The 27977-nt window shown below is 43.9% G+C and overlaps 3 protein-coding genes across 12 annotated transcripts; 1 reads left to right on the top strand and 2 right to left on the bottom strand.

Annotated features, from left to right (window-relative positions):
* Positions 1–44: 44 nt before the first annotated feature.
* On the top strand, positions 45–9643 carry slc45a1 (solute carrier family 45 member 1). Of its 4 annotated transcripts, none has more exons than XM_081705661.1 (10): positions 45–202; positions 898–1341; positions 1532–1624; positions 2484–2708; positions 2846–3762; positions 4053–4206; positions 4322–4498; positions 4611–4816; positions 6003–6228; positions 9508–9643. In XM_081705661.1, exons 2-10 carry the CDS (start codon positions 915–917, stop codon positions 9630–9632), a joined length of 2550 nt encoding a protein of 849 aa, XP_081561787.1. In that variant the 5' UTR covers positions 45–202; positions 898–914; the 3' UTR covers positions 9633–9643. The 4 variants fall into 4 exon arrangements, with proteins under 4 accessions (XP_081561787.1, XP_026873328.3, XP_026873327.3 ...); XM_027017527.3 differs by lacking the exon at positions 9508–9643 and adding an exon at positions 7549–8049; XM_027017526.3 differs by lacking the exon at positions 9508–9643 and adding an exon at positions 7549–8049 and having other exon boundaries at positions 6003–6302.
* Positions 8557–11662, bottom strand: si:ch211-222l21.1 (uncharacterized). Of its 3 annotated transcripts, XM_027017530.3 has the most exons (6): positions 11484–11662; positions 10227–10322; positions 9774–9828; positions 9602–9687; positions 9392–9497; positions 8557–8725 (listed from the first exon to the last, which is right to left on the bottom strand). In XM_027017530.3, exons 1-5 carry the CDS (start codon positions 11532–11534, stop codon positions 9426–9428), a joined length of 360 nt encoding a protein of 119 aa, XP_026873331.1. In that variant the 5' UTR covers positions 11535–11662; the 3' UTR covers positions 8557–8725; positions 9392–9425. The 3 variants fall into 3 exon arrangements, with proteins under 3 accessions (XP_026873331.1, XP_026873329.1, XP_026873332.1); XM_027017528.3 differs by having other exon boundaries at positions 8557–9497; positions 11484–11661; XM_027017531.3 differs by having other exon boundaries at positions 8557–9497; positions 9602–9684; positions 11484–11661.
* Positions 11663–14654: 2992 nt separating this feature from the next.
* odad1 (outer dynein arm docking complex subunit 1) lies at positions 14655–27016 on the bottom strand. Of its 5 annotated transcripts, XM_081705741.1 has the most exons (17): positions 26934–27003; positions 26437–26520; positions 26191–26290; positions 25912–26101; positions 25439–25564; positions 24100–24213; positions 23940–24007; positions 23523–23710; positions 23309–23437; positions 22724–22806; positions 22439–22607; positions 21913–22076; positions 21050–21153; positions 20819–20909; positions 16707–20736; positions 15827–16298; positions 14657–15627 (listed from the first exon to the last, which is right to left on the bottom strand). In XM_081705741.1, the coding sequence occupies exons 2-15, from the start codon at positions 26501–26503 to the stop codon at positions 20632–20634; spliced, it is 1698 nt and encodes a 565-aa protein (XP_081561867.1). In that variant the 5' UTR covers positions 26504–26520; positions 26934–27003; the 3' UTR covers positions 14657–15627; positions 15827–16298; positions 16707–20631. The 5 variants fall into 5 exon arrangements, with proteins under 5 accessions (XP_081561868.1, XP_026873333.2, XP_026873334.2 ...); XM_081705742.1 differs by having other exon boundaries at positions 14655–15627; positions 15827–20736; positions 26437–26484; positions 26934–27016; XM_027017532.3 differs by having other exon boundaries at positions 14656–15627; positions 15827–20736.
* Between the last annotated feature and the right edge of the window lie 961 nt (positions 27017–27977).

The raw sequence follows: 27977 nt of genomic DNA, 5'->3' as shown, positions 1-27977 counted from the left end.
GATGTTGCAGGTTTGGTGGGGAGGGGCGATGCCGTGACGTGGCTGTGAGACAGGGAGAGCCGGCTAAAGGAAGATCAGGGAAATGACTGCAGCACAGATACAAAGGATGAAAAGATGAACTCCAACATGATACGCACTTCAACACGGTGCATCAGTCTGCACTGAGAGCGCGCTGTCACAAATGAGCAGAGACCCCGCGAAGGTAACGTTTTCGTGCTTTACATTCATCCAGTTAGTGACAGAGGAGTTAATGCGATTGTATAATACTCGCCGTAGAAAGTGTCATATCCCAACGCTATAGAAAACTGGACATTGAAGCTTATTTGTGCAAATGAAAATTTGGCTGCGCCAAACATATTTTCGTCTTCAAGATATTTTTCAAGGGCAGTTTCCACATAAATGTAAAAACGATAGAACGTGATGAATGTGCTCGACGTTCATGCATGTGCGACTGAATGTAGCGAACCCTTAGCATTGAACACAAGGTCCCACTAAGTGAGAGGTTGGTGTATTTGTTTGCTGTGTCCTCTGGTATCAACTATAGAGCAAGCACATGTGCAGTGCGCGTCCCCGGTGCCATCGCGTTGGCTGCAGTGCTCCGGGGACACGAGCACGCGAAGAAGTGTCGTATCACTTATCTCCATGTAGAAATGGCGCTCTTCGTTACTGCTCACGTTTATTTTTGTGCTGATGTGGCTGTATTTCCCTCGACTTCCTTATGCGGTTTCCTTCCTTTTGAAGTTGTTAAACTTGTTCGTTAAATTGGACGACAGTTGTCCTAGCTCAATGTCACCCTGCTACTGTGATCAGTGCATGCATAATGCAGACACATTGTACAGTGGTGGTTGTTGTTTTGGCCCATAAATTAAAACACCTTGTGTGTGTTTTTGTGTACAGTACACACTCGCCAGAGTATGATGTCGTCTCCTGGAATGGGTACCCCCAGTGACCCCCTTTTAACCAGTCCCGGGGGGGACCGGTTTGGGGCGGCCCAAGATGGCGCCTGGAGACCAACCATATCCAAGACCTCGAGCTTCCCGACGTCCACCACACGGCACCTCAGCCACAGAGCTAACAGCTTCCAGAGACAGCCAAAGTGTCGGAAGCTGATCCGACCGTCTCCACCTCCGCCCCCCAACACGCCATGCCCCCTGGACCAGCTGGACCTCAGCGGACTGCCGCCCCGACGCACCTTCCCAGAGCTGCTCTTCAACGGCTGCATCCTGTTCGGCATCGAGTTCAGCTACGCCATGGAGACAGCATACGTCACCCCTGTGCTCCTCCAGATGGGCCTTCCAGATCAATTCTACAGCCTTGTGTGGTTCATCAGTCCCATATTAGGTACTGCCACATCTTAGGTGTATATGTACCATAAACTGTACGTTCAGAATAGTACTGTCATTTAGCATTTAACTGCCAAAACATGCCACGTTATGTCAAAAATGTGCCTACCCTTCATCTTCCCTTAGACGTAATGCTACTCTATCCATTAAATCACCTTTAGGCGCTCTCTTTTGTCTGCTATCTTAAGGGTTCTTACTTCAGCCCATCCTTGGGGCGTGGAGCGATCGGTGCACATCACGCTTTGGCCGGCGGAGACCTTTTATCTTGGCCTTAGCCATCGGTAAGCACTGTGACATCATCCAAAGCTGTACTGAGGAATCGTTCTCCATGTTGCTACATAATGGCACCTTGCAGCTGGTCACATGACTGACCGCAGGTGGGTGGAGCCACACCACAGCATGCGGGACCAGGTAATGCCCTGAACAGGTAGGAGTTCTGTTATAATAGCACACACAGGCAAAGTAGCTCCCCTTAAACCATGATTACATAAAATGCCTGCTGAAACATGTCTGGTTGTCCAGTGTGATCAACATAAGATGGTGAAAGCTTGACATGTCACTCACTTTGTTTATAATCATAATATGAGGCATATATTTAAACAGAAAGGCGCGGGCTTGGCTTGTGGGTAAGTCACAGTTTCTGGGATTTCTGTTTCCCTCCATAAGAATGCTTAGCATTGCTGTAAGGAGTGTGGTTCTTTATTCTTACAGAAGGCAGAAGGAGACACTGGCACATGTGAGCAGGTTTTTGCACTTGAAATCAGCAGTTTAGCTGCTACTCAAAATCTCTGTCAAATGTAGCCGAACATTAAGTGCGATTCTCCCCAGCATTAAAAAAGACATGGCCATACATATGCACTCACATTACCTCCTGACTGGACCCATTCATTTCCTCCATTATTGGCCAGTATTGTTCAACTTTTAAGCATAAAAAGATTTTGGCCATAAAGCATTCTGGCTGTAATGGAGGTTTGCGGTCTCTCAGTATGCCCATGTAAGAGTTTTCTACCCTCATGTAGTGTGACTGAAGTGCTACTGTCTATGCTGCTTTAAGACGGTCTTGTTTAAAAGGGCTGTTGATCGTGCCTGTTAATCTCGACACAGAAAAATCTACAACCCTGTTTGTTTTGCTTTCTTCAGGCGCTCTGCTTGGTCTAACCTTGGTGTTGAATGGGCGGGACATTGGATCAGCATTGGCAGACACTGCTGTCAATCACAAGTGGGGCATTGTGCTGACAATTTGTGGCGTGGTTCTAATGGACTTCAGTGCAGACTCTGCTGATAACCCTAGCCACGCCTACATGATGGATGTGTGCAGTCCAGAAGACCAGGACAGGGGCCTCAACATCCATGCTTTACTCGCAGGTCAGATTTCATTATGCTATTGTACAACATTAAGTGTTCCAATAACACAAGTACATTTCAGAAGCACAGAATACAAGGTCATCTCATATTTATTAACATATTAAGAAGTGTTGTCTAATCAGATAGTCCCCCTGCAGGTCTGGGTGGTGGATTTGGATACATCGTGGGCGGAGTAAACTGGGACCACACTGAGTTTGGGGTTTGGATGGGAGGTCAGCTTCGGGTCATTTACCTGTTCACTAGCATAACCCTGATGGCCACCACAGCTTTGACCCTCACGAGTATACCTGAGCGACCTCTTCCACAAAACCACACCCTGAACAAAAGCCCCAGGAACTTGAAGAGCCCGAGCCTTCCCCTGCCCCCATCTCCTCCTGCCCCCACCGGAGCTGCCACCCACCCAGAAGAGGAGGAAGAAGAGGAGTACGAAGACCTGTACAGTTACCAGTTCTCTGGCCGCAGGTATCCGGACTCCTTGGGGCACTCAAGCAGTGCCAACGCGAGGCTATGTGCCGGGCTCACCAGTCCCATCTCCCCTCTCAGCCCGTTAACACCAAAATACGGAAGCTTTATCAGCCGAGAAAACACGCTCATGGGCCTCAATGAGTTTGCCTCATCTCTGGGAACGTCGTACATCGACAGTGTTCTGATTGACTGCTACACTGGGCAGCAGACGCCCCAACTACTGGAGCCCGAATCAGTAGCCCCACCCGTTCCCCCCGGAGACACCCCCATTGCTCATGAGTCTGAGCCGATGGATACGCCCACTCTGACATGTGATTTGCAGCAAAGAGAATCATTGCAAAAGACCGGCAGCATGCAGGGAACCCGTTGGTTACAGGTGAATGAAGAGGCACAAGCTGCCGAATGTTTGGGGCAGAGTGAGACGTTCGACGCCACTGCAGCTCTGCCAGCCTTTGGAGGGCTACAGAGGGGAGGAGCCTCCGGCATCCTGAAACGCCCTCAGAGTCTGGCCTTAATGGACGAGCCGTTACCTGGGCCCAGCAGCGGCCTGGAGAACGGACGCAGGCGGACGGTCACGTTCAGTCAACAGGTGAGTCTTATCTGCTTTCTTAAAGTGGTAAGGAGACTCACAGCATTATATGAGTACAGGACCTGAACTGGAACCAAACAATTCACAGGTATGTTAGGATTTTCAGAACATTTTCCTTTATTGAAAGAGGAGCTTCCACAGTTCAGTCTGTCCCAGTTTTTCTCTGTACACTAGTGCCTCATTTCTTATACACAACTATATCAGTGACTTACCCTTATCGCACAGCTCTATCAGTCTAGTGAAGTAATTGAGTATCTTTTTGTTCTCTTGTTTTGTTTTTTACTCCCCAGGTAGCAAACATCCTCCTGAATGGGATGCGCTATGACAGTAACCTATGTGACAGCACTGACACTATAGACACTCAGATGTCTATGAAGCTACTCTGCATCGCCATCTACAGGATGCCCCCATCACTACGCAGCCTGTGCACCAACCACTTCCTGGGTAAGGCCACTGAAAGCTACATAAGTAGTCCTACACAGTGCCTGTAATCAATAGATTACACGTCACTTCTCTCAGTGCAGGACCTGAGTTGTGGGTGTGCTGATTATCTTCTCAGGCTGGTTATCCTTCGAGGGGATGCTGCTTTTCTATACAGACTTCATGGGGGAGGTGGTGTTTGGGGGTGACCCCAAAGCGGCCCACGACTCCGAAGCGTACCAGCGCTACAATGCCGGCGTCACCATGGGTTGCTGGGGCATGTGCATATATGCATTCAGTGCTGCTTTTTATTCAGGTCAGCACTCCCAGTGCTCCCAACATGCCCGCTGACCACCACCAAGCACACAATGCAGCCACCATTGCTTTATTTACACAGCCAGTCAAATTGCCCGTGTGTGTCCTCGCAGCTATCCTGGAGAAGCTGGAGGAGCACTTCTCGCTGCGCACGCTGTACGTCTTCGCCTACCTGGCATTCGGCCTGGGCACCGGCCTCACCACGCTCTCCACCAACGTGTACGTGGTGCTCTCCCTCTGTGTCACCTATGGAGTGCTCTTCTCTTCCCTCTGCACCCTGCCTTACTCACTGCTCTGTGAGTACTACCAAAGCCCACAGGTAGGGGGCGCCCCACTGCCCGACATGCATCTGCGCTTTAATATGATTTCCAAAAATAGAAGTGCCGGTCAGTGAAAAAAAAAGTAAAAGCAGAGATTCTAGGTCACACTCTCTTGGAAAAATATGCCTCACTTCTCTGGGGTGGTGCAGGGTAAGAGTAGAGCGCTGTACCCAGGTCAGCCTCAGGGGGCACCTCTGGATGCCACACTCATACACTGCTGTATCTGGAATGAACATTATTCTACAGGACTCTACCGTTCTCTCATTGCTTCCACTGATACTAGTTGTAATATGCTCTTCTGTGTTGTGTTGGGCAGAGATAATTCTGTGTGCCCCAGAGAACGTCTAATGGATTCGTGTAATGGATTACTGACACCTTAAACCTTAAAATGAATAGACAAAAATACAAAGTAAGGAGATGATTTGTTAATCATCTCTGTGAAGTACAGTAATATTATTTACTTAATATTCTTAACGTACCCCACACTACGTTCTCCAAATGTTTAAAACAATGTGGAGCATTACAGTATATTACAACTGTTTGAACACTGAAATGATATGTGATTTGTTCTGTTGTACCATGTATGGTATTTGTATAGAATTAGCATATATATCACTTGCATAATCATCCCATAACTTCTCCACTGGTCGTGTTTGTGTGTGTGTGTGTGTGTGTGTGTGTGTGTGTGTGTATGCGTGTTTGTGTGTGTGTGTATGTGTGTCTATGCGTGTGTGTGTGTGTGTATGCGTGTATGTGTGTGTGTGTGCGCGTGCATGTGTGTGTGTATGCGTGTTTGTGTGTGTGTGTGTGTGTGTGTGTGTGCATGTGTGTGTATGCGTGTTTATGTGTGTGTCTGTGTGTGTTTGTGTGTGTGGGTGTGTGCACGTGTGTGTGTGTGTGTGTATGCATGTTTGTGTATTTGTATGTATGTGTGTGTGTGTGTGTGTATGTGTGTGTATGCGTGTGTGTGTGTATGCGTGTATGTGTGTGTGTGTGCGTGCATGTGTGTGTATATGCGTGTTTGTGTGTGTGTGTGTGTGTGTGTGCATGTGTGTGTATGCGTGTTTATGTGTGTGTCTGTGTGTGTTTGTGTGTGTGGGTGTGTGTGCACGTGTGTGTGTGTGTGTGTATGCATGTTTGTGTATTTGTGTGTGTGTGTGTGTGTGTGTTTGCTCTCTCCTCTAGTTCTGTGGCTCGTCAGTGGATGGGACTAGACGAGGGATGGGAGTAGACATCTCTCTACTAAGCTGCCAGTACTTCCTGGCCCAGATTTTGGTCTCTGTGGCGATGGGGCCTCTGACCTCACTGGTGGGCGGGGCCCAGGGCGTGATGTACTTTGCCAGCCTGATGTCGTTTGTAGGCTGCCTGTATTCCTCGCTGTGTGTGGTGTACCAGCTGCCACCTCCAGAGGGTGAGCACCCCCAGAGTGAGAGTCAGCCACTACTGGTGCACATTTAATCAGCCACTACTGGTGCACGTTTAAATGTAAATCCCTTGTCTTATGTTGCACACACGCGCACACACACAATTTCACAGATATACAGGCTTATATATACTTTGATTGTTTGGTAGTCCTAACCACTGGCGTCATGCCTTACCTGCACTTGATAAGATTTTGTAAACCTTGGTCACTCAGTGACTTATCTAGATGAAACTCAGGCATGTTTCATTCACTTTCTACAATGTACTTTTCATGGTCTCATATTAAACATTAAAGTTTATTAAAGCTTACACACACACACACACACACACACACACACACTTCATCAGTCTGCGTTTCCTTTCTGTCTTCTGTTCAGCCATCATCATGCAGTGTTGGGGATATGTGAGAGTGTGTGTCAAATCTCTGCATCTCACTCGGTTATAGAAACACTAGAGTGTGATTGCGTGGCCTACTGGACTTTGATTTTGTACAATATGGCTGTTTTTTGTTTGGTTTGTTTGTTTTTTATGAACAGCAAGAAAAAAAACCATTCTGAACCCAAAGATGTTCCTAGACCCTGTTTATCTGATGAGTTTGATTGGTAAATTGATGAATGCTAAAAAAAAATGAACAAATGTGAACTCACTCTCTCATATCTAGATGCAACGATTGTTGTTTTGGTGAATATGTCAGAGGACTGTGTGAAGATGTCAGTTGCAAATCTGCATGTGAACTAGCAATGATGCCTAACTGGGCCTCTGTTTCTGACTGTACAACAGTAAAACAGAGAACGTGTATGTGTCTACCAACTTCTTAGTTCATGTACACAGACATAAGGCCAGTTATGCCTTAGACTATGAATTGGAACCAATGTGTAGCATTTTCAAGAAGTAATTATTCGCAAAGGGCTTATGTACCCACACTCACACACGACTACACACTCACACATACCCACGTGCATGTTTAACACTCTGAAATGCGTCTCACATTGATGGACACTCTTGGAGAACAAAGAGTAAGAATCATAAACTTTGTCTTTATGATGGGTTGGCTCTTCCACTGACATCACGCTTTTCATCTGAAAGAATCTCAAAAGATCTGAGCAGTGACTGATTGAACTGCATGTGCCTGTTAAGACACGCTCCTCTGCCCAAAACAAAACTCATCCTCTGAACCTGTATTCATTGTGCAATGGTCACACTATATACGTGGTAGACCCCACCCCCTACACAGTCCCAAGCAGACGCACGCTTTCTTGCCTGATGCGCAGTGGTCTGGCATGATGGTTGTCGTTCTTGTCATTGTCAGGCAGAGCAGACGTTGGGACTCGGCTGTGAGTGACTACAGCTCAGCTTTATGGAACAGGCGCCCAGTACAGAAGAAAAGAACCAAACCTTTGTGCTTGTTTTGGTTCGGCGGCGTGCAAGAGGTCAGGATGCATTATGAACCGCGACTAATGTGGATTCTCCAGATCGCGCTGACATGGAAAGCGTGTGCAAGCTTGTGATGAGGAGTAAGGGATGTTTTGTTGGTCACCACTAGGGGGTGTAGTGTTGTGGGTTTTCTGAAAATGGCACAAAATGTCGAACCGTTCATACTCCATGCTGATCAGGGGCCAGTTTTTCAGAAGTTAGCTGGATAAGCCTGGGTTTCTGCACTGGATTCAGTCTTTATGTTTAGTTGTTTTGTGGGATACTTCAGGAATTTAAGACAATCTTAAAAAATAACCAATCAGTAATTTTTGAATGACTCGCCCCAGGAAACAGTCAGTCTAAGCTAAATTAATAAAACATGAATGCAGTAATATTTTTTCCCTTCTGATTGTTCAGTCTGTATGAGCATGTTACAACATATCTACAAGTATTCCACTGGACAATAATGCACATAACTAGTTACAGATGATCCAGGGATAGTAAATCGGTTAAATACAAATTAAATATTTTTCACAGAATTGGACTACTGCTCTGTGGGACTCATTTGACTTTGTATTTAAAAAGCCCACATATTTTACTAGATAAAGCCACCCTGACATATGGTTTCATCAAGTACAAATTAATATTTACACTAGGCAATGCAGTGCAAAGGTAAGATTTTCTTGCCTAAATGTAAAATACAGTACAGTACATTTAACCAATAGCAGCACAGTACAACAATCTGAGAGCAGGTGTAAGTATGCCACAGCTGCCAAGACCCAACTGACTTATTTACATCAGCATCTGAATCAGATTCCTGAACACCAGAGAACTAAAATTACTGACAAGCAAACCAACCGAAAAATGTTACGTTTTTTGAGAAATAAATGAAAAAGATTACCAGTTTAAAAAGACAAGACTGATTTTATTTATACTCCTGAACCAGAATATACAAAGCAGTGGTCAAAAAAGCAACCAAAACACAATCATTAAAAAAAGAAATAATTGCTTCGAGGACTGAGAACATCAGTTGCCAGCATGTTCAGCTTTAGGCTGTTATGATCCTGCCATCCCTGTACAAAACAAACCGTCCAGACCAAATAAATCAAACTGTACATAAGGATATGAAAAGGTATAATCTTCTTGGAATGCATATGAAACAAAAGACCAAAAACATTAAGATTTAAGAGGGGTTAATTAACATGACAGAAGCCAGTCAAAGGGACAAGGCATCTTTTTCAACTAGGCGCAGTAACAAGACCCTTTCAATTGTGTAAGCCATCTGCTGTTCTGACAGATCAGCTAAACCAGGGATTAACTACTAGCAGCACAAACAGTCAGGATTAAACACTGTCCATTAGCCCCTGCTTAAAACTTTATCTTTGGTCTTTAGTGAATCAGCTATCACTCATGAAAACGTTTGAACATGAAGAGAAAGGGCACAGCGGCTTTTGAGAGTATCTGCTGTCAAAAAGAAAAAACAAACCAAAAAACAAAACACAAAAAAGTAGAATATGTGCTTGCAAACTTATGGACAAAATATGAAAGTTATTTTACCGTCATTTTATAAAAGGGTCCTAAAATGTTGCTTTTATACCAATAAATAACATTTTACAAAAAGGGAAGGGGTCATGTTATATGCTTCAGTGCACTGGAATATCTTGGAAGGGGTGTGTGAGTGGAACCAGAATGTCTGTAAAACACACGCAGAAGCACACACTCTACTAGGTCAGACTGACCACACAGATGGAGCTACTTTGGCCAGCAGAGGCGTTAGGCTTTCACTTCAGCTTCCGTGGACTCTCCATTCTCATCTGTCTTCTGTTTCTTTGTTTCAACTGACTCCTGAGGACAGAAGAGATGAGATTTGACGAGAGACAGCCAGATCCGTTGGTGATACAGCTCTCAGGAAACACACTGAAGCAGGCAAACAGCGTTTACAAACAGACCTCTTCATCCGCTGGACGTTTCACCGCCTGACTATCTGCCTCATCTTCCGCAGCCTTCTCCACGGCACTCTCCTGCTCTGAGGCTGCTGCCCAACAGAGGTTTCGGTTATTTATTTCTGATTTCAACCAACATAACACTATATTAATAACTCATAAAGGGTTAATGACTTACGCTCCTCAGCTTCCTTTTCCTCTTTGTTGGTTTCTTCATGAGAAGCACCGTTGGTCTGAGAGAGAATGTTTTGCCATAATTATTTGCCATGTATTAAAGAAAACAAAACACAACAATTAAATGACCCAAGTTGTTTTTCCCCAACAAGTACCTTCATTCTGAGTCACTTTCTCTGAAGTGATAATGTACATGACTAACTGTGACTGTCATATGTTGTGGGAGGCTCACTAATGAAATTCCACATTACCCAAGATATCACACTGCTTACAGTAACAGGCAAACAGCAGAAACTAACACCATCTCTGCCTTAGCTACATCTGTGGCACTTCTCAAACCTAAACAAAGAGCGTATAGCAGCAGAGGGGGGATGGGCTCTCCAACACCTGCAAGATGAGTGGCAAGTGGGTAACAAAAGCTCCAGCGATGGGGAAAACCCCCCTGTGCATTACTCACTGTTGTTCCACTGCCATTGGCAGGTGCATCCCCACTGCCGTTCTCTTTCGCGACCTCCTCGACCTCTTCTACCGCGTCTTTTTTTTCCTTCAGCTCCTAAAATAGTTACAACGGTCACTGGAAAAAAAAACAGTCTTGCAAACATCGTAGGTACATGTTTATTAAACGTTCATAAGGGTGTTTGTTGCGATTTCCCTGTCAATTATTTATAGCTATGAATTAGCAAACTGTTTCTGAGTGGAAGTTTATTTCCTCTCTCCGCCCACAAGGAGCATCAACGTCATAACCACAGAGCACAACCGCTGGCGCATAGCTTAGCTAACCTAGCTCCCCTAGCCGGGATAACTAGCGGGTGAGCCTGCACTAGCTTCTTTAAAAACACAGCACAGAATTAACCAAACAGCGCCGACCGTGAGAACTGTCGACCGTCCATTTAAAAATTTCTGAACGGCTAATTTTCGTGTCCTCTTTGAAATTTGTGCTCTGGTATAAATAGGTGTAACTGTCTATTTTTATATTCAGTAAGTATGGTTGGTAATATAGATAATATTTCGGATATCATTCGTCGTATATGATGAACAGTTCGCTGTTTTCCATCATTTAATCAAATACCCTTCGCGAACCGACAGCTCGAGACGCATCTTCTTCCACACACGCGGCGCGTGCCCGAGATGGAGACAAAAGACGCGTGGCCATAGCGCGCGCTCTAAAACAGACGGATTCCCGCCCATTCAGCAGGGATCAGCGCGCGAGCTCACAAAAGAATCCGCTGAAGGCTTTTGGTCAAACCACCGAGGTTAGCGTTGCAGGCACTGAGGCCGGAGCAAAGCTCTTCTCAAACACTTTAAAGTGTATGGCTAAGATTACAACACACAATGTTTCGCTTCATTATTCCCTCGGTACATATAAATGTTAGGCATAACGCCTAATAACCACGTCTAAATGAGCGATACTGAACTGGTTAACGTACCGCGCTCGTGAGCGTTAGCTTAGCTATGCTAGCCAGGCACATTTCTGTTCCGCTGACAGGATTTCCGAAGACTGCTACCTGGATAATAAAATGGTTTCGCTAGCTAGATAACGTTAGCTAGCAGATAACAGACAGCGAGGCTAACGCTGACCGCACATCCTTCGACTCTGTATCCGTATTGTTTGACTACACGGAAAACCTACTTTCACGACAGCCTAACGCCTCGTTAACTCACCATAACCTTACTTCTATTTTCTGACAATTTGCTGATTTCTTCCTAAACTTACCTTTGCAGTAATCTCTGGGGCAGTGGTCGTATCTACAGCAGTATCGGCCATGGTTGCTTATGTGTGGAGAATAAGAGTGAAAATAATTAAAAAGTTGTGAAAATGACTAGCGTGTTTAGAGAATGAGGTAGGACGCAGAGAGCCGTGAGGAAGGCGAGTGAATCAAAAACGCCTCAACCTGAGGACTGAACGCCGTCTCTGTGACGAAGCTAACCGCTGTGATATCTGATTGGATAGGAGAATGCATCACAATATTTCGGTCACTATTATTGGAGGAGGTAATGTTACCTCGCTTTAAAGCCCGCCTTAACGCCCCTCCCCCTTGAAAATTGGCTCTCGTCTTCTGATTGGTGGAATATTACATGTGGGCGTTTACCCGGTCTTTTACAAAACGCGCTGGCGTCAGTGTATGTTTGTGTCCTTCAGAGACGGGTCAAGTAAATATGAGTTAGTCGCTTATAATGTATCTTATTTTAACATCTTGTCATCATTTCAGTTTTACGTTGTGTGTTTAAACCAATGTCTCGCATAATCATATAAACAATATTATGGTTACAGCTTATACCTAGCCTAACATTAAACAAAAAAATAACTTTCGCTCTTTCCTACTAACTTGTATCAGCCTGCACAGCTGATGAAGGACCTCCGTCCGAAACGTCCTGTTTCTCTGGAAACCCTGTGCACTTTACTACAATTTTAAATATCTATCTATCTATCTATCTATCTATCTATCTATCTATCTATCTATCTATCTATCTATCTATCTATCTATCTATCTATCTATCTATCTATCTATCTATCTTGTCATTGCTCAATACAAGTACAAGGCAACGAAATGCAGTTTCGTTTTATATATATATAAAAAGATCTGTTGCAAATCAGTTGCTTAGTCTTTGTATAACCATGCTTGTGGTGAGTTGTCATTGAGTCTACATGCACAGACCCAACAACTGTGGTTTCTTTGTTTACAGCCACTGTTTCATTAGCATGTTGTGTGTAAAGGCTATTGTGACACAAATGGGGATGCACCAGGCAGCTGCTCTGTTCCCAATCAGATCCACACGTCCATGCTATCTCTCCCTCGCAGTCCACACCAAAGGGCCCCCCTCTAGAATATTATTAGAGGCAGAAATATCACCGTTCTTTCATCTGGTTCTGTGCCAGGGCAAATGCAACTTACTTGTTGCACAAGGAGTTCGTTGGGCTTCATGTCATTTGACCCCACTTCCTCTCTGGTGTTCACAGATAGTGTCAAGTCGTAGTAGTTATGGTAATCTCTGGGAGGTCAAGGTACAGCCTTTATTTCAACAGTCTTGATCTTTTTCAAAATATAGAATCTTTGCTTTAGATTCCATTGGTTAACAAAGATTTTGTCCCATGGAAAAATATTTCATTAGCATGTGCATAAAGGCTAATGTACTGTATTACCTGTATTTTTGCATATATATATATATATATATATATATATATATATATATATATATATATATATATATAAACAAATACACACAGAAACATCTGTGCTGAGTATAGGATGGAAATTCCAAGGTCTAAATGTGATACACCACCAAAGGGGGTGGAAAATGACCGTGCTAAGATCCTGTGGGACTTTCAGATACAGACAGAAAAGATGGTAATTGCTATCCATCCAGCCATAGTAGTGATGGATAAACAGCAGAAGAGGGTCATAGTGATAGATGTGGCAATCCCAAGTGATATCAACATCAGGAAAAAGGAACATGAAAAGCTTAACAAATACCAACGGCTAAAAGAACAGCTGGAAAAGATGTGGAGAGTGGAGGCAACGGTTGTTCCCGTGGTAATCGGAGCACTAGGTGAACCCCGGACTGGGAGATCGGCTACAGCAGACCCCAGGAACAACATCAGAGATTTCAGCCCAGAAGAGTGCAGTCCTGGGAACAGTTAAGATACCACACCTCAACACCCTTCTGTTCCCAAGAAACAGAATATTTCAGATAGAGGTTCTTCATCAGCTGTGCAAGAAAAGTGCTTCAATATATATAAATATTGTTCTAGTATACTTGGAAGTATGGAAATGTGCTACAAAGGAAAATGGACCCTAACCCCCAACCCTCTATGTTAGCAGATATAGGAGCAATAGCATCACCCACCACCTTGGTGATTAGCATTTATAGTGTTAGGAACTAAAAATGTAAATCTTGTACTCTTTGGCATTTCAAACTTGTAACTACAACTGCTCAAATTATATCTCCTAACCATCTTTCCAAAGACGACCATAGGTTTTACAAAGAAATGAATATAATTACTCCTGCTGAAGGTTGGTTGTAATGACAAACAGGTATGAAAGCCTTTAATGGACTAGATGTATTGTGAACATGTATGGAAGCACAAGCTTGTGTGTTGTGCCTGGACACAGGTCTACATGTGGAGATGGCGGCATTTAGGGCTTCAGCAAGAGATGAATTAAATCACATAAAGCCTCTTGTTTGTTCTCAGACATAAACGGAGTGGAACATGTTCTGTATACAGAGAGGCTCTTTCATTTAGGAAATGAAGAACATATGTGGAGTGTGGCACACTGAAGCAGCCGTCTGCAGGACGAGGGCCGTGCTCTGTTTGCTGCACAGATCCAGACAAGTAGCCGTCAGTTTGGAGAAGAAAAAGCAGAGCTCAGCTCCAACATTACTCATTTGCTGCCAGTGGAAAAATGAGAGCAATGGGAGAGGATGGAGGCTTTGTTAGGTCATTTCCTGTAGTGCTTTTCCCCCAGTATATCCACAGCCTGTCTACTGGCTCGATTAGTTTCCATGGATACTGGATCACATCCAAAAAATCGCCTGCTGGTCTTTAGTGCTGGTGAGTTTTTGTTTTTTTGATGTTGATGATGTTGATGAGGGAGGAGTTGAGAATAAGTGTGTTTGCTGAGGCAGGGATAAGAGGGAAAAAAAGAATTCCCTTCTTAGGTAATCTACTATTAGAAGTTTACAGCACTTACAGCTTCTCTATTGTTCCTACTACCAAATAGTCCACTTTGAATTTGGCTTGGAGGTTACCAATTATTTATACTAACAAATATTACATGATTCAACCCTCAAATTAAAAGTTGACACAGTGGTCATATTTACGTTGCTCCATGCATAAGATGAAATGTTACCAATTTAAAGACACCACACACATAAAACTGGGCCCACACCAAAAACTCAATAGAGCAAGCTTTTAAAGTTTTTTAAATCTCATCAAAAAGGTGGCTCATGTTCATTCAGTTACAGCAACAATTAGTTAATTTATAAGTGTGTGTGACATGTTTTCATTGAAACATCAAATGCTGGATTAAAGATTTCTCTGGAAATTAGACAGGGTTGTACCACAGAAAGTCACATTGGCTGTGTACCACAGATCATGAAAGAATGTGTGCGACTCGTAATAGCAAATATTGTAGGCCTTGTGCATTGCTCTGAGACATCCTGCCCGGTCTAAAATTGGTCCTAGTTATGACTATGCTAGTTTACCTAGTGTTGTTGGGAATTTATTGGCTGTATCTTTCAGGGTCAAAGAGTACGTATATTCTGTAGTCTAGGCAACCAAATGACACCCTGGCTGCAAAACAACCTAAACCTGAGCTTGGCCTTATATTTCCTGGACAACCTTGGAATTTTCTAATCAGACATTAAGTCTGTAATGTCCCCTTAGGCAATACGAGAGAGCATTTAACAATTACACCCTGGTTTGGAGACAAAGGGCTGAAACCTGACCCATGGAATGCTTCAGTGTCAAGGGGAGGGGCATTCGGAAGTCAGAGGTCAGGATTTAGAAGGAAAGGGGTCAGGATAACTGGAAAAACCATAGTGCATTAAGTGCAAACTGAGTCTCAAGGAGAACCATTCATTCATCATGGCCCTGCGGTCTGCACCAGACAGTGCTGCATCACATCCTCCAATTATACATAGTGTTACCATGTCATGTCATTTCTTTGGTGTTATTTCTTTGCATTCCACTGAGTTTAATGTGTGAACACAGTAGTCATCTTCAGCTCAGCCTCGTTTCCTAAGCAGAGACGGACATCTTAACCAAAGATGATATGGTATGTGGTCACTTAACCCCCATCCTCAGCAGTCACGCCCACTGGAAGACACTGCGTAATGCTTGAGGGATGTTCTCTGCACTGGAAATGATCATAACAGGACAGGGATTGAGATTAGAATTAGAATGCATCACTTTAGAAAGTAGCTACCAAACTGTAAGAAGCTAAATACAACATATTGTCTTTTTAAAGTCACTGGTATGTACAGTTGTAAAAGAACAGATGTTTAATCTAGTCTGAGTGTCCTAGAGAACTGTACCCTCGGTCTCCCCCCACTCACCTCACCCTGCTGGTGGAAATTTCCATTGATTTGGAGTGAGGAGGGCCCTCTCCTTTTACCTGCACTCCACACCCACACCATGTCTTACTATTTTTTCTTCTTCATCAGAGACACAGCAGATGGGCCATTGGTCTAAGTGTCCAAACAATGTCAGCTACAACTCTTCTCTCTGCAGGCCATAGCTTGTGCACAGAACTGATTAGGGTTCTTTCAATTCCAGTGGCCCTGTTTGAACATGTAGCTGTTTGCATTTACAGTTTCAGGCCTTGGGTGCTAAAACATGGCATTAGTATACTGTACTTTGGAATTCATAGCCTGCAGTGGAGCTATGTCCCTTTGAAGGCTCAGTCAACATGCAGGAACGAGAGGTTTATGAGTTCCTGAGTCTTGGTTGTTCGCAGTCTGTCAGAAGGTTTACAGCAGGCCCTGCACAAGGGAATCACTGGATTGCCTAATAATCCAGATGGATTGCCTAATAATCCAGATGGCAAATTAGCATTTTTTTTCCTCTGAGCTCCAGATGACTTTTCCCTTTGCATCTGAAGCTTCTAGACCCCACCAAAAAAAACCTCAAACAAAAACTCAAAACAGTTTTTCAGCTTCACTACTTAGATGTTTCCATTTTTGCAGTAATCTTATATTATAAAGGGGCAGGTGTTATATTGTATTAGGTTATAAACCCTCTTTCACATCCCCAAATAAGATGTGTGTGTGTTTGTGTCTTTATATGTAATGTGTGTATCACTATGTATGCAACTGTTTGTGGCAGCCACTGTACACAGCATGAGAGATCAACATCTTGATGGGGGGATATTGAAGCATTACAGAAAACAAAGAGAGTTGACATGAAGTATGAGTGCCAACAGCCGGCTGCACCGACCGTAGTTCCATTGTAGAGCTTCAACAAAGAACCATCTGCCCAGCAAACAGCACTAAGAAGAGAGAGAGAGAGAGAGAGAGAGAGAGAGAGAGAGAGAGAGAGAGAGAGAGAGAGAGAGAGAGAGAGAGAGAGAGAGAGAGAGAGAGAGAGAGAGAGAGAGAGACAAGGGACTTGCTCAGGGGAGGGACTTTCAGTGAACACTACAGTCTGTTAAGAGGTCTCTGGGTGTGTGATGAGGTAACTGTATGTGGTTAAGGGCAAACCAGTGAAGTCCTCAAAGTGAAGGCCTATGCATGGTTAGTAAAATGGAGTACTGCCGAACATCTTTTAAGTGTGCATTTCCAGCATATGGTTCAATAAAAATCTTTAAAACTCAGAGGGACAATTTCATTTGAATTGTTTTACCAGTGCCGACCAGTTTGTTTCACACAATATATGTACATGCATGTATTCTACTGCCTGAGTACCCTCTCTCCTATTAACTTGTAATTAGTTCTTTAAATTCCACTTTTCATGACTAACATTAACAGTTTTAGCATTGAAAGTTTGAAGTCATAAGCTGACGAGCTGTATTTAAATATCAATAGTATCAAGAGATTTTTTGTTGTATTGATAGTCTATCAGAATTTGAATATGTTTTAATCAAGCTTGTAAAAGAGGGCCTTTCATAGCAAAAAATATTCTTGTAATGCTGATTATTAAGTTACTTGGATACTTAAAGTGATTTTTTTCAAGCAACATCCAACATTCACTACCTGTTCAATTTAATAAATAATATGCCATCTTTTTTTTAATACATTTTTGTAAAGTCACATTTTGACCTTTGAAATTATAGATAAAGGTTTTGAAAATATTGTTTGCTTCTGAAAGTCATGTACGTTTGTGAGCAATTTAGAAACAAAAAATATGTAAAACTGAATACAATGCATTTAAACAATTATAAAACGAATTCTGCATTATTTCAATAGTTTGTCTGAAGCTTTAAGAGCAGTAACATTTTACTCATCTGGAAGCTGCTCTTATCCAGAGCACCTTACAGTTTCAGTCATGTTACAGAGATATGTGAGTATAGGACTCTTGCCCAAGGACTTTTATTGTAGTACACAGTATTTACCCAGAAGGGGTTTGAACCACAGTCGAGACAACATTGTTACCTACTCCACTATACCAACCAGAAGAAATAAGAAAAAAGAGGTTTGCATCGATTGAATATCCGGAAATATTTCATGCCTTTTAATAACAAATAGCACTTTTTGCATCTGTTACCGGCGAAATACTTCTGAAAGAAAACGCTGAAGCTTAGGAATGGAGTTGTTAAACTTTTGTCTATGGATATATTTGACAGAATCAAGAAATCGGTCACATACTCAAGATAAGGTAGCCTAGTAATATGACATCTCAAGAGTCATCTTAAGGGTAAATGCGCGATCAGCGATTTGAATATGAGGCAAACCAGGTCTTTCCAAAATGTTAGAGAAAATGCATTAAAATCGTCTAAGGTTATGCATGTTTATTGTCACACTTTCTGTCTATAAGTTCTATACAAGCTAGAGTTAATTTAGTCTATGCGATTAACCTTGCTACTTTTCAGCAAATGAGTTATGACCATCAGAACTGGAAAACTGTATAGTCAAACTGCTCATAGGATAAACCTTTATCAAAAATATCTGAAATACAGTTAATGATGCCAACCTTTATGATGCCAATTAGCACGTGTATAATGAACAGACTGAAAAGATCATTCTGCAACACCAGGAGCCTGCGAATGATTGCCTAGCAACAGAAGGTCTCTTACTAGGGTTTAATGGTTTGCTGAATTACTATTACTGCCATCTAGTGGAGGGAGCAGAGGCGGCAGCTGCACCTCATAACCTTCAGAAAAGGTTCGAGTGTCCTGAGAACGATATGTTAGACTGCGAAAAACGCGCTGGGTGATATCAGAAAACGTGAAGGCAGATAGAGCATGCAGAGGACGGTAACGAAGGCGCATTCATGCGTGGTGAAATCTATGCAAATGAATGTTTAACTCAGATAAGTTAAATAATAAGACAAAAAAAATCCTGACTGATTTAGCCTCACGTTTTAAAAGAAAACAGAACATATTAAACCTGAGAATTGCAAGGAACCGTCCCGAGGGAAGCTATCGTAGCGCAGCTTAGAGAAATAAAAAATAGTTGGCCTTCTCCCAACGAAAAGAAACGCGCGGTGGACGGATGCAGCGAGCGAGGGCTTATAGAGCTGTTCAGAGACTTGAAGATGTCCAGAGGCTGCGCTTCTCTGCCCAGGCCTCCAGAACCGCGATGATCGTACAGAGAAAGAACGTAGTTAGGTGTTTACCTTTTGAATCTTTCACACAAATTACCTCTTAAACATTTAAGAGAAATGCCGTGTTTGGTCAGCGAGAACAACAACAAAAGCGAAAAAATGTAATGGCTTAAAGTAATTTAATTTAAAGCTTAATGACTGATAACCTCACTTCGCTAAACCAGTGACATGCGAACTATGCGTGCGCGAATTCTTTAATTAAGAAGTTTACATGTGGAGGACCTGACTGAGGCAGAATTAAAGCACATAAAGCACCGGATAAAAGCCCCCCGGATCTGTGTGAGTGAGGATAAGGCACCCGAGCAGTGGAGAGGGCGAGACACAAACCAACAGGATATAGTGCAGAGATAAGGGCGCGTGGGTGAGGGCTTTGCGCGCGGAGCCTGCGCGTTTGCTCGTGCGAGTGTGTGCTTGTGGCAGCACTGGTTGGGAGGGTTAGTCGGGTTAACTGGAGATAAAGTAGACTGATGCACGGCAAGGCAGGCTAACAGAGAGAAAACACCGCAGGATAAAAGATGGAGGCGCCGAGAGAGAAAATCACGGCATAGGGAGAGTGTGTCAGTGGGCAGAGTCAGTTGTTGCGCTGGGTTCGTGTGTTCTCTGATTGGCCGAGCTGTCGCAGTGTGGGCGGGCCCACTGTGTGGGTGTGTTCTTTGATTGGCCGAGCTGTCGCAGTGTGGGCGGGCTCACTGAGTGGGCGACCTGGCGGCATTGTCAGGATGAGGAAATGAGCCTGTCGTGATAAAGGGGGAAGGGTTGTCGTGGCAACGCACCGTGCCGTGTGCACAGACCGTTTCTGTAGAAGCGGGGGGGTAACAGACGGGTCACATTTCAAAGCAAACATCCATTCTGCCTTATCTGCTGATCTGTTTTCGTAGGCACAAAGCAAGGAAGGAAAGCGTCTTTTAAATGAACTCCATATTTACTATAGCCTGTACTGCACTGTTCATTACTACCTTCAGAATTCAGCTTCCTCGTTTCTCTGTGAACAGATTATTACTATACATGGAGTTTTTAGAGGTCAGGCTTCACTCTTCCACACACACACTCACATGCCCTCACATAAAGAGTGCTGGTTAGATTGTAAAAGTTTAGTTGATCGAGACTTCGGGCTGTCAGTAAGCATCGCCTGGAGCGCTAGTAAACTTCAGTGAGCTCAGGGGGAAGATACAGGCCCTATTTAGTCATTCGCCACATTATGTTATTCGAATGGACTGCTTAAAATAACCAGTTGGGACTTTTGTAAATCAGCGGTTATTTTGTAAGTGATACTGAAATATACACTGAAAATAGCTTATTGTTTGGAATAATTGAATGCATTTACCAGAACAATAGCATATAATAATGGGCTTTACAGAAATAGCCTACTGACAAGCGAAATTATTGCTTCTTTAACTGGTTATTTAACTCGTGGCATGGAGTTTAAAATAAATAATAAACTGAATGAACTGACTCATTAAATAAACTGATTTCAATACATGATAAGCTTATAACTAAATGTTATATATGACAGCAAAGGTATATACTGCCCCCTTCAGTTCCGTTGGTGAACTGCAATTATCCATCTGTAAGCACTTTGAATTGCCACTTTGTACAGAGCTCAAAGCTCTAGAGAGTGGTGTCTTTGGCTGGTGAGAGTGCCGAGTTTGGAAAATTTTTCCTCTTTGCCTCTCTCAGCAGAGAATCCTCCTTCTTTACGAAGAACCTGCAGAAAGACAGACTTAGACTTAAAATCACAAGCTACATCAAATGAAGCACTTTTGTTTTTTCCAGTATGTGTTTCTTACGATATTCATGATACGCTGCCGAAGTTCTTCCTGGGTCAAAGGCCGGTCATCCTCATCTGTGAACAGTGACTCTTCAGAGTCATTGTCTTCCCTGGAACATTGCATGCACATGCAACACAACACAGAGTTTTCCCCCAAAGGTTTCATTTACAGCATCAATAATTTGGCATTTAGAAAGCATACTCCTTGCTCACATCATCCCATGCTATGATGGTGCAAGCGAGCTCTTACCCAGTACCAGCAGGCCGAATGACAGCTGTCTCTTTCTGCAGCTCTGGATTCTGTCCCAGCAGGCACTGAGCCACCATCTTTGGGTCATAATCCTTCTCCAGGTCCTGTTTTATCACACAGATCTGGACAATTTATCTTCTAGCAAATGTAATCTACTTAAACAAGATACAGACACTCTTCTTCATGGTCTTGAAATGTAAATATCTATGGCTACTGTTAACCTGAATTAATAGAGGCCTGTATTCCTCAGAACAGACAAAGTCACTATGCTTCAACTCTGGTAAATCTTACATTAGAAAGCCTTAGTTAACTGTTTTCAAACTAGCTAATTTTTGTCCAGACCCTAGTGTGAGTGGTGTGTGTGGCAGGAACTGAACGGGGAGTAGAGACCTCTATCCACCTAGCTAGTGTCCACCAACAAGTGTTTAGGCAAACTGTTGCTACAGTAAATTACCTGGGTTACACTCTCCCTGTCTAAACCATATGAGACTCTGGATGCATTACCACACCACCACAAGTAAATTCCCCACCCTTGGGAAACAGTAGAGTGCCACCAGCCTCTAGGTACAGAAAAACTGATGAATTAAATCTCCCGCAGTACAGTTGTACCAGCAACACTCACTACTGTGTCACCGCCATGTCAGTGCCACTGGTCCAGTGGTCCAGATTAGAGGGTGGCTTAGAGGTTATGGCAGGTATCAGATGGACTGCCATCTATATACCTATAAAGCTAGGAAGGTGAACCGAGTAAAAGGTGTTTCTAAAGGCTGAGTGAGTACAGTTAGGGGGTGGTGTTTCTAATGAAGTGGCCAGTGAACAAAGCAGTTGTGGAGCGTGTGGGTCTTGTTCCATCGCTGTGGGACCTTGGAGTTGAGAAAGGCCTGCAGTGTAAGCAGCTGGCTGGTCCTCTGTTCCACCAGACTCAGGTAGCTCATGATACTGCTGTCTCTGATCCTGGACGAAGAGTCCAGCCAGTGGTCCACCATCGCGTGGTCGCAGTTGATCTTAATGAAGATGCTGTTCACTCCTACAACACAATGCCGGAGGTTCTTATTTCAGTCACCAGGAATGTCTGATCAGATCAGATGTGTGTTTTGGTGGACTGGTTGGAAATCTTCAAAGACTAGATAGAACGTCTGTATTACAGAATATTCTTCCAGTATATTTGGATAAAGGAACACATCACCAGAAAATGATAGCGCAGTAATGAATGCCAGCTAAAAGAGCGTAGAAGGATCATGAAAATGAGATCATATTAGGTCATATCAGCTTTCATTAATTACTAGCATTTTTTGCATTCTTGGGGAAGTACACCTTTAAGAACATGTGTGTGGTGTACTGATCCTCAAGACAGATCCGAGGTTCTGTCACTTTTGTGTTTCCTCCCACCTGTTTTGATCTGATCGAGAACTTTGCCGATGATGTTGGCCTGGGCTTCGTACTCCAGGGCGTGAGACTCTGCCTCCCTCTGCTGCTCCTCCACCTGCTTCAGGGCCATGTGATGCTCCTCCACCTGCCTCACACCCTCCACCCGAAACCTCTCCATCTCCTCTTTGATCTGGCTCGGTGTGGACGGACAGGCACATGGGTGAGTGCTGCTCGGGGCTCAGCACGCCGACAGTGGTGGACACTGGGAAACAGGTTGTTTCAGGTGTGCTCAGCAGAGCTACTGACCTGGCTGATTTCATCCCGCAAAGTTTCAGCTTGTGTGTTCTGCTCATTTACATAATTGAAGAGAGCAAAGTTCTTATCCTCAACTGCGGGGAGAGTAAACATATTACAACACGTCACAAGCTTTTCTTTACAATAACTTAAAGCTTTTTAAATTAGTACTCAAGACTGAGTATTTGATAGATGATCAAATACTCTGATAGATCCCACTCTGGTCTTTATGAGTATTTGAAAGTCTCTGATAGACCCCACTCTGGTGTTTATGAGTATTTGAAAATGTCTGATAGACCACACTGTGGTCTTTAGCTCCATTTGGGGAAATTTTGGTTTTGCACAGCAAGACTGTGGAATTCATCCAGCTATATTTAAAAAAAACTTCTTAAATGTATTAATTTACCACATTTGAATTTACTGTTTTGATTTAATGTGTGTAACAACAACATCATGACAACAGCAGCAACAACAAATAATTATTATTATCCGTTAAAACAATTACAAGCATATATTGTTCTCCAAGTCCATGTCCATGCTAAATCTGATCCGTGGACACCATTCTCAGCTGGTAGGCAGGTGTGCAGGAATGCTCACCCTGAAGGAATCGGTTCACCAGTTTTTCCAGATCCTCCTCTTCTGTCACCTTCTGAATACGCTGGAAAACGTCCTCGAGTGTTTCCATGCTTTCCTCCCCAGAGTCTGCCCTCTGCTGCGCCTTCAGTTCTGTCATCATCATCATCATCATCATTGCCGCCATGTCCAGTATCTAAATAGCTCAAGGGCTCAGAGGCTCCTCTTTGCTTCTCACCTTGTCTACGAATGAGCTCCTGCGTGTTGCCACGGTTACTTCTTTCTTTGGACTTGGTGGTCATGAACTCTCTGAGGTGCCGCTCATGGGTGATCACCCTCTCAAGCTCCTTTACTTCTGAGCTGTACTGTGCCAGGTCTTTCACGGCCTTCTCCTTCATCATCATCATCTTCGACTGGGCCTCCAATCTGAAGAGTGGAACACACACACGCACTCACACACACACACACACACACACACACACACACACATACAAACACCCACAGAATTAGAGTCTGCAAGTTGCATAACCTTGCATAAACTTGTGGATTATTCTCAAAATTCTTTGCGATGGTTTAGTGTCACATCTTGACATATCCACACAGGGGTGCTTTCATAATCTTTTCCTCCAAACAGAACTGAGTGAATTTCTTTCACCTGGCATCATAAGCTGCTGTCGATGTGCTGATGACATCGCCTGCTTCCCTCCGAACCTCCTGCAGCTCCTTATGCATATAAAAGATTATACATGAACCTTCATCCACCCACACCCTCCTCCTCCACTTCCCCAACTCTGACACTGTCCCAGTGCCCTGACCTTGTCCAGCTTGTGGTAGAGCTGCTGGAAGCGCAGTCTCTCCACCCGCAGGGTCTCCAACTCCTCCCGCAGGTGCCTGTTCCGGGTCAGCTGCTGGTTAAAGCGAACAAGAGCCTGTACGAGGCACAACCAAACAAGGAAAAACCTCAGCGAGACAAACCAAGACAAACACTCTTATGTCTTTATTAGCACATGAGTGAGTGGCCTCATAGGCATAATGCTAATTACACTGGGCAACGAAATAAACTTGTTTTTTGTTTTTGCAAACTAAAATAGGTGGACCTCGTAGTGCTTTTTATGCTGAGATTGAATCTGTCTTAGAAATGTCCATCACGTATAGGTAAAATGGGAACAACCCCAGAAACGGATAGTAAGGGGTCTCCCTGGGGTAGTTGAGAGGGCTAGTCCCCTTGTGTTGTGTTGCCACTTTAATGAGAGTAAAGGCCACCAGAACTGGACCCAATCATAAATAGAAGGAGAAAAAATGAACAATAAAAAAAGAGAAACAGGTACAGTAGAGTAGCGTGGAGGAACAAGAGAGTAGAGTAGGGGGGACCACAGTGCATAACACCACCCACTACACTACTGTGACTGTGAGGTACTCTGCACTTGTGAGGTGTTCGAGTAGAGTAGAGAAAAGTAGATAAAACGTTGATCTCAGACAATAGAGAGAAAGTGCTACACCTAAGAAGATGAAATGGTATTACAGACGTGAAGAATCACTCAGCCCAGAAGATGTTGGAATCAAAGCAAACACTGAGTGTATGAGAGAGGTTCACTCAAACCACTGCACAAGAGAGGAAGAGGGCAGAGGGCAGAGGTCATTGGTCTGAACCTCTCCGCCATCAGAGAACCCAACAGATAGAACAGCTCTCATAGCTCTCAACAGAACAGATAGAGAGCTCTCATAGGAAATATGCCACAGGAAATACAATTACCGGCAGTGCTAGTAGCAGGATGTAACTGATACCAAGGCTTGCCAAAGAGTGACCTTTGCAAGGCCGTTAAATAAACGAGATCACTTGCAGATGATCGCCCTGATTACTGATTAACAGTGTGTGGCCTCCCTCTAGTGGCCAGTGGCCCACACTGCAGGCGGCCCATTACAGTATGGTTTTTAAGTGACAGGACAATTCAACTTTACATTAAATATAAGTTACCTAAACCAGCCAGTATGGCACAGGAGTATGCACAATCAGCCCTTAGTTGCTGATTTCAGGCCAGCATTAATTTCTCCTATAAAAATCTATGTTTAGAATTTAAACAGTGAAACTGATCCTAGAACAGCACACTGACTATAACTGTTTGCAGCAACAGAAGCTGCCATGCTGCATCTCACCCGGTCCAGTTTGTTCTCCAGTGTGCAAGTGGCCTTCCGGGTGTGTCGCACTAGAGACTGCTGGGTACTCGAGGCACTGACCTCTCCTTTTCTCAGCTCGGCCAGTTTCTTTTCAACATTCAGTATCTAGCAACAAAACACACACACAAACCCAGACACTGTAGTTCTAGAGTCCAGAAATATGAGAGCAGGTAAGACTGAATATTGCCCAGACTTTGTGACACATCATTTCAAAATAACAACAAAACAGTGTTGCAGAAGGACACAGAAAAATAAATGTTGTGTTGCCTCGGTTTATGTTTCATAACCTTAAGAGTTAAAGATGTTTAGTAGCTATGAGATGTCCACGGCACTTCCAGTCTGTGTTTTATGTTTTAAATGACTCACGCTGCAGAAAATGACTGAATGGTTTTGTGTTTGTGTGTGTTTGTGAGTGTTCAGTCTTTTGTATTTGTGTGCGTGTGTGTGTCCACCTCTTTCTCCAGCTCTGTCTGACTGCGGCGCTCCTGCTCCAGTTCCTCCTGCAGCTCATTGCCCTGGGTCAGGAGTGAACGCAGTCGCTGGCCATTCTGGTCATCACTCAGCCTGTGAGCGTCACTGTCCGACACACACAGTCTCTTCTGCAACTCCTCCTGCTCCTTGCGTAGCTTCTCCATCTCCAGACTGCAAACACACACACACAGACACACACAGTGAGCTCCCATGATTGTGTGTGGGAGGTGCAGTGTTGGGCGTGTAGTGGGATCTCTGACCGTTGTTTGCGGAGGATCTCCTGGGACTGGATGCTGTACGCCTGACGATCTCCTTCCATGATGCGAAACTGCCTCTGGAGTTTCCCTATCTCTGTCTCCGCTGTGGTGCACACACACACACACACACACACACACACACACACACAGACATACAAAGCTTCTTTAACTAAACCCGGGTTTGAATGGTAGCGCAGTAGTCACACTTTTAAATTGATGTCTCATAGTCACGTATTTGTCAGTTCATACCAATTCCATCAAAATCCATTTCACTGCTGTCAGAGTGAACACTTGTTGCTGATCGTCCACGCGGCATGTCGACAGGAAAAAACACTGTAGATAAAACCACTGTGAAGATATCGAATAATTTTAAAGCCACCTGGAAAATCACAGTGTGTGTGTGTGTGAGAGAGAGAGAGTAAGAGTGAGAGCGCCAAGGAAGAAACACAGGTGTAAAAGTAAGCAGTTATGTGCCAAAGCCACAGTTTTGAATATTGCCAAGTCAGAGTTATTTACTGTGTATGTTTCATCAAGCTTTTGTGTACAGGAATATCACGCGTTACTAGGGTTGCCACTTCTGACAACACCCTGGACACTGTCCTACTGAAACTACCTGCATGTGTCGGGTGATTTATGGTGGGCTTTTACATTGTTTTGCATGGTCGTCCAAAGCGGTTTTGCCCTGGTGTTTAGTTTTAATCGTGTCGGGAACAAAAACCTCCAAACTGCGGCGAAAGCCTCCTTACCTTAACAACGCTGATCAAACGCACTGCCCTGCCGCCTCCACACGCTCCAGACACACGTTGTTAGCAACCGTATCCATGGTGACAAAGCTACACTCGCGAGGAAGCGCCAACGCGCGAGCATTTGTTAACCATCGATATAAACGCAGACTGCAACACAAAGCCTCCACATCCATTTTATTTAAACGTCACAAAATCGTTATATGGTTTCATTGACTGAGCTACACAGTTTATATTAATTTCAACGTTTTGCTGTATTTTTATATAAAGCAACGGAACAGAGTGTCATCTGGTTATTTAGTTTAATCTCCCTCAGGCGCGATTGGTGGCGCCCCCTCCAGGTAGGTGCGGAAGTAATCATCTGTGTTGAGCTCCGGGTGCTTAACCAGAAGATGGCACTTTGGAAGGTAATAACTTCCCATCAGTGCCATATTACTAAGAAACGTAACAGTTACTTGACCAATAGACTTGTTTTTGTCACTAAGACCAGCATAGATGGGTATGAATAAGACCCATGTCACACAATAGGCTAATCCGGAAATGGTGACATCTCTAGAAAGGTTATACTGTCGGGCAGGTTTCACAGCCATGAAAGTGCACATGAATGAGACCAGGGCTAGCAGGCCATTGAAGGCCATCATCAGGCCAAAGTTCAGGACAGGCTCCACTGGGCAGCGCAGAAAACGCGTCACAAAGTTCACCTGCAGACTGGCCACATAGTCTGTTAGTGAGGGCCCTTGCTGTACAAACCAGCCAGTGAGTCCTGCCTGAATGCCACAGCAGGCCAACACCACCATCCAGCTGCCTGAGGTCCGCAGGTTCTCCAGGTGAGCAGGAGCTCTTTCAGGGAATTCTATTACACACACAATCTGCTGAAACAAAAGGTGATGCATGAACAGAAGCTGTGTGTCAAGAAATGAAGCCCCGACTAAACCCAGCACTAATCAGAATGGCATCACCGCGTCATAAGGCAGAGGTTGACAATAGGGGTGTGTCATATATCATTCACCATAATATCGGTGTAATAGTAATATTTTAGGGCTATAT

The sequence above is a fragment of the Electrophorus electricus genome, chromosome 22, assembly GCF_041902795.1.
Source record: "Electrophorus electricus isolate QZ-2024a chromosome 22, ASM4190279v1, whole genome shotgun sequence".
NCBI classification, from domain to species: domain Eukaryota; kingdom Metazoa; phylum Chordata; class Actinopteri; order Gymnotiformes; family Gymnotidae; genus Electrophorus; species Electrophorus electricus.
Note: the sequence above shows the minus strand (reverse complement) of the source record. Positions and strands in the feature narration are given on the sequence as shown.